Below are 10,291 nucleotides of genomic sequence, written 5' to 3' on the forward strand. Positions count from 1 at the left end.
TTTTTCCTCCAGTAAAGTTATGCATTATATAGGGTGTATAACTTTTATAGTCCACCTATTTAATTCGAAAATAATTAACTTTAGCAAGTGGTCTCTTACAAGCAATTTAATTTTGGTTAGGAATCGCGTGGTGGTAACAGATTTAACATAACATTCTCATCTAGCTGGGAAATGACACTGAAAGGTCCAGCAATATCACTATGGTTTATGTGTAAACCCATCATTCGGGGTGGTTTCTGAAATTATAAATTTCCTGAAGTGCCACATATTCTTGTTACACTGGCCAAATATACAACCCTTCAGTCATAGAAGTACGCTTCTCCTTAGTGATGGCCAGATATTTTTAGCAGCCACTAGTTTGACAGTAGATCCGATGCTAGGGTGCATGCGATTGTGTAACTACCAGAAAATTTATTTAGTGTGTCAACCACTACATTATTTTTGAAGCATTTGATTGCAAAACAGAGTATTAAAATCGCCAAAGATAAAAAGTCCATGTGAATAAGAAACTTTAAAACAAAATCTCCAACAATTATTTATTTATAATACATTTACAGTGATAATATTAAATCTGAAAACCTTACACTGACTAAATTTTATAATTATTTGATGGTACAAGGTGACATACAAATTGTCTTTTACAAATAAAAAACTGTTTTGTAGGATGCAAATAATTTTATTTGTAAAAACCCTGGGTTTAGTACTGAATATGTTCATGCACTCTTCTACATTTTGCGTGTTGTCATTTTCATTTAATATGAATGTATAAAAAGTAAAATAAATGAAGGCAGTTTTGATTAAAAAAAAAAAAAAAAGAAGAAAAATGTATTTAGCAAAGAGAACTTCTCTTTATGAATGGGACAAAAAAATTATATTACAGCTGACAACAATTACAACACTACTGTGTATTACTGACTTTAATTCATTGGAATACTAAACTTAAAATAGTTTACAGAAAACACTGGAGACATCAGTATGTTTGGCTGACAAGTTGGAACCCTGAAAAAAATTGAAGATGTAGAATTAGTACAACTCATTAAAATAAAATTCTATTTACTATTCAAATTGCAAATAAAATGAAAATTATCCATGATAAGAAATTTTAAGAATATATAAAAAAATAAAATAAAATTCTTCAAATAATGGTGGTGTATTTTTGTTTTTAATTTTCATTTAAATTCTGTGTACTTAAAATAGTACTACTCAAAACTATTCTTGAGACCAGGTAGGTCCAACTTTTCCGGGTTTTCTTACTTTAATTAAATCGTTTTGAAGACTTGTGGAAACTATTCCAAGCTATTGGGTTGTCCGGAAAATAATGCAGGATTTTGGTATTAAACAAAAAAAAAGAAACTAGTTACTTTAAAGCAATGTTCTTTAATCAAAATAATTTCCCANAACAATATCATTTGGAAGAGGATTAATAAGTGTTGACATTCATACAAATGAGTAATCCTGTAAACGTAAACAGAATATTTTATATAGATTTTTTTTTAATGAAAACTTAAAATCCTGCATTATTTTCCGGACAACCCGATACATAGTTGATATCTATCTAGTTTTCCAATGACTTCTAGGATTGACCATGGGTTGTTTTTTTCTACGGATGGTACATTAATGACCATTTCCTCCAGATATCAGGGTAATATAATTTTTTTTTTTTTTTTAATGTCCGTGTTAATATCCATGAGGATAAGTCCTGGTAAATTCGGCTTACCATTAAAACCAAAACCTTCATTAGATTTTTTAATTAATTAATATTTATGAAAGGTAGTGGTTAAGATAAAAAAGTCAGTGTCATGAGCGGGATTTGAACCCTAAAACCCGGCTAAATACGCCGCTGCTCTACCACTTAAACTTCGATCCACTCGGACACTAACTTCCCACCTCAACTAGAGTAGCGGCGTATTTAGCCGAAGGTCATGGGTTCAAATGATCTTTCATAAATATTAATTAATTGAAAAATGTTAATTGGTCAATCGGACCACAAAGTGTAATGGCTTCATTAGTTTTTTTTTTTCCAAAATCGGGTCTTTCACTCCAAGGTTGTGTTCTGAACATTCCTGGATAGGAGATTTTTCTTCTTAGTCTTGTTCTTTTAAAGTGGGATTGTAGCAAAACAATTCTGCCTCGACTTGAGTATTTGCTTGTGAAGCTTGTTTACCCCCCATATTAATCAATGCTAGTTTTGCCAGTGCAGCCTGTATCTCCTCTAACATGACCGAGATCGTTATGTTTTGAGCTAATATTTCTCTGTTCACACTACTCTATCTAGTGTGATTATTTGGTTAATTCTATAACTTGCCTTTATAACAGCGACAGTCACTTTTCCATTTTTCACGTCTTTCTATTGGTCGTTTTACCCATTTTCCCTAGTTTCTATGTCCGAGCATCCTGACTTCAATATATTTTTGTTGCCATTGAAGTCCCATTCTCAACTGATCTGAGGTCCAGTCAGCACAGCCGTGGAAGAGAGCACTTTCCCGCCGTGAAGACCAAACTACCCCAGTATTTAAGATCTATCATCGGGTTTACGCGTGACAAAATAAAATAAATAAATAACTTACTTAATCACGTCGTCTTCTTTTATCATCTCTTTTGTCTTCTTTGGGTGCCATCCTTTTAGAAGAACCTTGATTTCCTCCTCTCTTAGCTTGCGTCAAGAACTGATCCAAACCAAAAGGATCTTCTTCATCTTTTTCAAACTGTACAGGACCCGAAGATCTTCCACCTCCTGCTCTATCTGTACCGCTGAATTCTTTATCCGGCACAAACCTGTAACAATAATACAAGCATAGTATTTTATTTGTTTATTTTTAAATTGTTTGAAACAACTCTATCGTACCGGTTTGTTTTCATTATTTTTTCCAGATCATCGCCATAAATCTCCTTATCCACATTTTTACCAGGCCTGTATAGATGGTTGGCTAAAGAGTTGCCGTCCCTCCAAGGTTTATCATAGACATTATATGACTCATCATCACCGAATCCTGAGTCCATGCCCTTGGTCGTATTGAAAAGACGTTGATCAAAAGCAGCTTCGCCTGTTAATGGCTGTGATTTCGCTGGCATGCCGAGGGCAATCTGTTCACTTATATCCCTTTCCCTATCTCTTTCAAGCTTGGACCTGTGTTTTTATTATATTAACAATAACATTAAGTAAAATATAATTAATATAAAAATTGCCTTTTTTCTGGTGCAGCTCTTGCCAGATTCCTTTCCCTAGCCCTATCCTTATGCCTCTCAAATCGCAACTGATCTCTTTCCCTTGCTTCTTCATCTTTTTCTAAAACAGGACACAACCTACCATTAGAAAAGATTTTTTTAAATATAAATAATTATCGCGCTAACCATGGCCAAGAGTTCTTATTCCCGCTCTCTCCTCTCTAGCCTTTTGGGCCAACTGTCTTAAATGCTCTTCCTTCTTTTCCTTCTCTTTCTGAGCCAATTTCTTTTCTAATTGTGCCCTCATTTCAACAGCTTCTCGTGCCTTTAAAATACAGATTATAGAAGAAAAATCAAATAAATGCACACTGTGTACTATAATTTTACTTTAGATCAATAAAAACTTGTTTTTCAAATTTCTTTCAATTTTTAATATTTAAGTCATCAAGCCACACTTACTTTTCTGTCTGCGATATATAAGGCTTCAGCAAGCTTTGAGAAGTTTTCGTTTATATGCACTTGCTGCAAACCTCGGCCATCAGCAGCTAACCTTTTATCAAGCGGAATAGTGTAACCCTGAAATATTAAATGCAAAATACATTTACTACTTGTAAAAAAAATTTATTTATGTTAGATAAAGGAATACCTTGGCATTTTTCCAGTTAGATATACAAGGAGGTATTTTCCACTCTTTTTGCTCTTTAACTGTTACCTAAAATGAAAATTTAACTAAGTTTTAGTAATTGCAAAATTTATTTTAATGTGAAATATATTTAAATAAAATTATTACTTTTCTAGTCGGTGAATGAAGTACAGGAGCTGGTGGAGAAGGTGGTCCTCTCGGGATTTTTTTATTAATCCTAAAATGAAATTAAATAATATGACTTTACGATAAAATTTGTGTTTATGGAAAATAAATGACTTACTTGAATTTAGGAGGTTCAAGTGGATCTTTTTGAGCTTCAACCATCCTAATAACACGTTGTTTTGCACCAGAATTAAATGAAGATCCCTGTTGAGCTGGTGTGTATCGAATAAACTGGGCTGGTGGCTGATTAAAACAAAATTATAATAATAACAGATCAGAATTATTTAAAGTAATTTCCAATGTAAAACAAAACTTACTGCTTTCTCAGCACAACGGACAGGCATGGCTGAGGCGATTTTGCTACTTGTTATTTTTTCCAAAGCTAATCGTGTCCTTTCTGTTGTTTCCTGTATAGTCTCTTCGTCTGGTTTTGCCAAACTGGGATCATTTTCACCTTTGATCTCAGACGGGAGAAGATCAGTGAGTTTGGAATAAATGATCTGGTCAAAGAAAATTTAACATAGATTTTTTCATTTAAAATAATTCAGACAGATTTTACCTTGTCCTTCGAGTGCCCTTGTCTTGCAATAACATCATACTTTATTTTGCCCTGTGCATCAAGTTGTACTGCAAGAGCGTTAGAAGAGCTTTCCTTTTTCTCCAGGCCCATGTTGAGAGGGTACTGGGCCATTGGGATCTCAGGGAATGCTCCTCCATCTCCATAATCCTAAAATAACAACTATCACTTAGTCTTTATTTCAAAACAGATAGTTAAAAAGTTGGGAAAATAAAGATAAACTTACTTCAAGAGTTCTAGGCACCCATCCTCTCCTTTGGCCATATGGCGGGGCAGCAGGACTTGTGGAAACAAGAGCAGTTGATGTAGCCTGCCAAGTTGTTTTGGCTTCATCTTCGATATCCCAGATAGGCTGGGTAGGTGCAGGTAACAACCTTAACAAGTCATAAAATTTTTGCAGCTTAGAATTCTTGTTTAAATAAATTAATTAAGAAAAAAACTGTAATAAGTAAACTTAACTTTTATGAATGATATTTAGCGTCAAATTGCAAAATTAATTGCAATAATACTAGCAAAAACTTGCAATAATTAAAACAATAATAGAACAATAGAAAAAATAATTTAATAAATTTAATAAATAATAAAAAAATATTTAAAAAATTTGAATATCACTAATAATAACTGAACTATGAAGCAACAAGTTTATTAGTAAGCCTTTGAACTTTTCACAAATTAAAATGATAAAAAGACATTTTGTTACCGCTTTCAGAAAAAGGTTGAATTTTGTGAATTTCTTCAAGATCTTTATAAAAAACAATTTGGTCTGAGGGAGATAGTAAGTAATAGGGTTGAAGTGTTACAGAAACAACAGATCCAATTGGGGAAAAACCAACTGCAGAGAATCAATTAGGTCCTGTTACTTTGTAATGTCAATAAATTTAGAAAGCTACATTTGGTTTTTAGGGGAGGGCTTCATAATATAAGTGTAGTATTTTAGTGTATTATATGAAATAATGTTAAAACTGTTTCAATTCAACTTAATTAAAAATTGCCATGAAAGAGTACCTTGGGCAATAACAGAATTAGTAAGGGAGGCAAATAAAAAATACAAAATGTAAAAACTAATTCAATTTCTCAAGATCCACCAACTTTTTTGTAATCTAAGCTAAATCTTCTCTGTCTTCAGAAACTGACATCTTCTATACCCTTGTCAACATACCAGTGGACGAAAGCACACTTGGCATACATCAAGTCAAATTTTTAGCTAAGCCTTGCCGAAACCTTGGCAATGGCAGTGGTATACAGCAACATAAATACCACATGTTGTACCTTAGACATCACCACCAGGGACGACAGTGGGTGGCTGGTACTTGATTCCGACCTTGAAACTGGTAGATCAGTCAAAAAAACTAGATTGTCCTCTTGGTCTTGATATTCTAGGGAATGACCTACAACATGCAGCAGGACATTTGCTTACTATGCCTCGGGTCATTTCATCATTGGTTGGCTGTCTCAAAGCAAGAGTTGGTAATTTTACCGACAGCCAGTTGTAGTTGTTTTAAGAGTTGTTAATTAAAATGCACTGTATTTTTACTTAGATTAAGTGATTATTGTATAACTTTTGTATATTTGTTTATTGTGTTATTCAGTATACTATTTCATAATTTATGAGGTTTAATTGAATGATTATCTTGTAATTAAATTGGGAGTAGTGTAGCGTTCACTATATTTAATAATGTGGGTTAACTGAAGCTAGAAGATGACACAAGGGACTAGGGATTATTGTTTGTGACGCACCTCTGCGTTCTTACAAACCGAACCGTATATTCCTCAATTGGTTCCGAAGCTCCGACTTCCCAAGTTGGTGGTATAATAAAACTGTGTATTTGAACTGTTTTTTCTTGGTTGAGAAAAAAGTTAGTGTTATGAGCAGAATTCGAACCCATGACCTTCGGCTCAACACACTGATGCACTAACCAATTGAGCTATCGCGATTTCATTCCAGTCGGACCAACTCCTCATGAAGTCATGATAGCTCAATTGGTTAGAGCAGCAGTGTGTTGAGCTAAAGGTCTAGCGTTTTTTGCGATGTAACATCAGAAAACGCTGAATTCGAATTCGAAATGAGCTAAAGGTCGTGGGTTTGAATCCCGCTCATGACACTCACTTTTTCGTCTCAACCTACCTTAGATTAAAAGTACAATTAATTAAAATGATTAGAACGGGAATTAACGATTGCTAAATACACATATTTCATACCACACATAATTGTATTAAAATAAGCCGCTGGTAATCAAAAATGTGTATTAAGAGTTAAAAGAACAGTAGAAATCATTTTATAACATAAAGAGAAACAATAGTTAAGGTAATAAACAATAATAATCCATCGTAAACATGGTCAGAAATATAACCTATTTCATAAGTTCAATTATTGAAATTTTTAAACTTTTAACCAAAATACTCATAGCTAGAACTTATATTAGAAAACGGAAAATACCATGGAACAGTAATAATAAAAACAAAACTTACGTTGACAGTGACATTTTTACTCAAATTTGCTCACTCTCGAAGCGCGTCTGAACAACGTTTATTACAATCCGACCACTGTAAACTGACTGGTTTAAAATAAAACGGACTTTTCTTAAAAAAAAACAAGTACTGTTTCAATTATCAAACCGAGAAACTATCAGCTAAATATTGTAGAACAAACTCATTATTGTATCACAACAGAAAACAAGAACTCAATTATATACATGTTCGTATAACAGTTCGCCTACTGCGCCATGACGAGCAGTACGTGTCATTTATTGTAATAAAACGAATAATTATTATTTCTTTCTTATTTTTAATTTATGATATATATCTGAAATTATGGTCTAAAAATAAATTATTTAAAAATTAAGAAATTATAATATAGCGTTGAATTATAATCCTAAATAATTGAGGAAGGTTATATTATCTACAAATTTTCAATTTGAATATATTTATAGTTTTTAGTTTTACACTCAAGTCTGTTATTCGAATTATTTTGAATTATGTTAATTGATTAGGATGAATTCAATTCGAACGTGCTTTAAATTCAATAATTTATTACGCACAAGTTCTGCTTGCAATATAGGCATTAGATTTTCCTCAAAAATTAGGGAAATAGATGTCCAGAAGCAGACGATTCAAAAACTCGCCGAAGACAAAAAGTTCAAACAATTTCGCGACGAAGACTCGTTGACGATCCTCGATGTTGAAGAGGAAAGGTGGAAAATTCAAAACGAGCCCTTGAAAGTCGAATCAACAGATTATCACGACGAAATGATCGATGAAGACCAACCAGAGAAATGTTACATCAGTGAGTAATCTGTTCTTATTGTCAATTATGTGAAAATTTCTGCAATGGTGGATAGTAACTGGAAATCGTGGATAGTTTACTGATTCAGAGGAACTTGCTTGCCTATGATCATTTATTTAATGAAGTTGCACTTGCAAAACAAATTTAACGCACCACTCAATTTATATAGTTTAAAATTAAATCAATTATCCTTCTACATTAGTTACAGGTAATTAGGAGCTATTCAAAGTCAATATAAACGGTAAATAATCCTTTGTTTACTTCCTTTCTTAACTTTTGTACTGATTAACCCTTTTTGTACAAAATGTAGACTTATGCCCTTTCATTCTGCTACGCCTAATGATTGCTTTCAGTTAATCTTTCCTTCATTGTAATTATTCTGATTCTTAAGAATTTATATTCTTTACCCTTTGATACTCCAGCACTTACATTACTGAAACTGGATATCACACTTCACCACAAAAGTGGGATTTGTTGGTATGATTGGACAGTTCTGTCTAGTGCAGGGGTCAGCAACCTTTTTCGGACGGCGGGCCATTTTCAAAATAAAATTTTTTATGCGGGCCGCACATTCAAATGTAACTTAAATAGTGCTTTTTACATCATATATGAGTATAAATATTATTATGGGGAGTGGGAATTAAACTTGCGCAGTAAAATAGGTTTCCCATTTCCCACATCCCACCGCGCATTTTTGTCACTGGCCACATTTCGGCACGCTCACACTCTAAGTTTGTTGATTTTTCCTAAAATTATATTGGGCTTTGGCAGGCCGCACAAAAAGTTGCAAAGGGCCGTAAGTTGCCGACCCCTAGTCTAGTGTGTCAGAAAGTTCAGTTTTTATTTTTGCAAGCACTCCCTGATGTCATACCCAGTCAAAGGAATAGTTCAAACCCACTTCTTTTCTTTCAAAAGCATGCAATATTTTATCAGTTATTTTATGCAGCTGATGTAATTGGGAAACTTAAACAATTTTTTAAAAAACACTCTGAACTTAATGGCATCAGAATAATTGTTTTCCTGAACCTGGCAATGTTCAAATATTAATTTGCCTATTTAAAAAATATCCAAACTTTAAAACTCAGAGTATTTTTTATTTTATGCATTTTAACTTGATTATAAGGAACATGGTAACAGAGTGGTCAGCGCCATAGAATCTCGGGTCTTAGGTTTAATTCGCACCATTAGCCCCTGGCCTTTTTTCATGTCCCTTCCCCCAATAATACAATTTAAAAAACTTAATTATGATGCACTGTGAAGGGATTTTTTTTTTTTAATATTTAGTATTTGAAAATGTTTTATATTTGTAATTTTGAAAAAAAAAAATTATTTGACCAATTGCAGGAGGAAAAACAGGAGTTTTTGACATAGAAGATTTAATTCAGCTTCTAAATGAGAACAAGGCAACAAATGTTTTCGTAGCCAGACTTCCAAAGGAATTAAATTACGTCGATTATATAGTAATTGTATCTGCCAAATCTAGAAGGCATCTGATGGGGGTCGGTGAAGTTGTTAGAAGGACATTTAAGAAAAAACGAAATTCAAGTGACATAATACCAAAATTAGAAGGAGAGAATTCAGACTGGGTAGCTTTAGACTTAGGTAACTAATGCATATATTTATATATAAATTTTATTGAATCAAATACTAAGCAATGTATAAATGTTTCAGGTAACATAATTTTACACATAATGTCGAATGCATGCAGAGAGTTGTACGATTTGGAATCCTTGTGGGGACTTGGATCAAAATACGATGAAAAATGTATTGATACAGATGATGAGATATCTGAATTACTCAAATTACATTCGATGACTTTAGACGATTTCGTTCCAAAGCTTTCGGAAGGATGATTTATTGTTCATCATGTATAAAAGTAAACTGTTGAAAAGTTTAAAAAAATATATTTAAAGGTTTTTTTTATTAGTTGTATGTACCTTAATTTTTACCTTATTTGTTTTTGCCTTAGTTATGTTACAAGTAAATAGAACATCCAGAATTTATTATAAAAAGAAACACAAGAAACATCTTGCAAAATTAGTGATTCTGTTTTTTACTGTATATGTGACAAGTGCATGTATAGTAGTAACTGCATACACCAGGTGTCCTTTGAAGATGGCCCGCCTGAATTTCTCTTGAACCAATGAAGCTATTAAAAAAAAAAAAAAGAAAGATATGTTTAATATTTTTTAGTGTAGTCAGAGTCCCGAAGTCCCTGAACAAGAAGAGAGCGATGTGCCTTAAAATTGTAAATCCAGAATACATCTCTAATTTTATTTTTACAAAAACCTAAACACGTTTGTCCATGATAAAAGGACTCAACAAAACCAACATTTACATACATATTCATAGATGTGTGATACACACTCTCCAGAGAGAAATACACATGTGTATACAGAATCCTTTTTAGATGACCCAGTAGAATTTCTCTTGAACAGGTAACGTTATTGAAAAACCA

The 10,291-nt window shown here is 33.0% G+C and overlaps 2 protein-coding genes across 2 annotated transcripts; one reads left to right on the forward strand and one right to left on the reverse strand.

Annotated features, from left to right (window-relative positions):
• Nucleotides 1-660: 660 nt before the first annotated feature.
• LOC106672828 (SNW domain-containing protein 1) lies at nt 661-7,292 on the reverse strand. The gene is made up of 13 exons (XM_014404564.2): nt 7,020-7,292; nt 4,777-4,924; nt 4,533-4,700; nt 4,291-4,473; nt 4,092-4,216; nt 3,956-4,025; nt 3,812-3,877; nt 3,625-3,741; nt 3,352-3,490; nt 3,187-3,286; nt 2,846-3,127; nt 2,568-2,775; nt 661-999 (listed from the first exon to the last, which is right to left on the reverse strand). The coding sequence occupies exons 1-12, from the start codon at nt 7,031-7,033 to the stop codon at nt 2,568-2,570; spliced, it is 1,620 nt and encodes a 539-aa protein (XP_014260050.1). The 5' UTR covers nt 7,034-7,292; the 3' UTR covers nt 661-999.
• Nucleotides 7,293-7,421: 129 nt separating this feature from the next.
• LOC106672763 (mitochondrial assembly of ribosomal large subunit protein 1) lies at nt 7,422-9,759 on the forward strand. The gene is made up of 3 exons (XM_014404429.2): nt 7,422-7,833; nt 9,178-9,435; nt 9,505-9,759. Exons 1-3 carry the CDS (start codon nt 7,542-7,544, stop codon nt 9,684-9,686), a joined length of 732 nt encoding a protein of 243 aa, XP_014259915.1. The 5' UTR covers nt 7,422-7,541; the 3' UTR covers nt 9,687-9,759.
• The last annotated feature ends 532 nt before the right edge of the window (nt 9,760-10,291 follow it).

The sequence above is a fragment of the Cimex lectularius genome, unplaced genomic scaffold (genome assembly GCF_000648675.2).
Source record: "Cimex lectularius strain Harlan isolate CLEC.00 unplaced genomic scaffold, Clec_2.1 scaffold143, whole genome shotgun sequence".
Classification (NCBI taxonomy): Eukaryota; Metazoa; Arthropoda; class Insecta; order Hemiptera; family Cimicidae; genus Cimex; species Cimex lectularius.

Bases quoted from the DNA above. Each gene is read 5' to 3' on its own strand.
- LOC106672828 (XM_014404564.2), bottom strand. The intron at 3,491-3,624 runs GTAAGTGTGGCT...TGTATTTTAAAG, and splicing joins TATATATCGCAGACAGAAAA to GCACGAGAAGCTGTTGAAAT. The intron at 3,287-3,351 runs GTTAGCGCGATA...GTCCTGTTTTAG, and splicing joins AATAAGAACTCTTGGCCATG to AAAAAGATGAAGAAGCAAGG.
- LOC106672763 (XM_014404429.2), top strand. From the start codon at position 7,542: ATGAATTCAATTCGAACGTGCTTTAAATTCAATAATTTATTACGCACA. The intron at 7,834-9,177 runs GTGAGTAATCTG...GACCAATTGCAG, and splicing joins ACCAGAGAAATGTTACATCA to GAGGAAAAACAGGAGTTTTT. The intron at 9,436-9,504 runs GTAACTAATGCA...TAAATGTTTCAG, and splicing joins CTGGGTAGCTTTAGACTTAG to GTAACATAATTTTACACATA.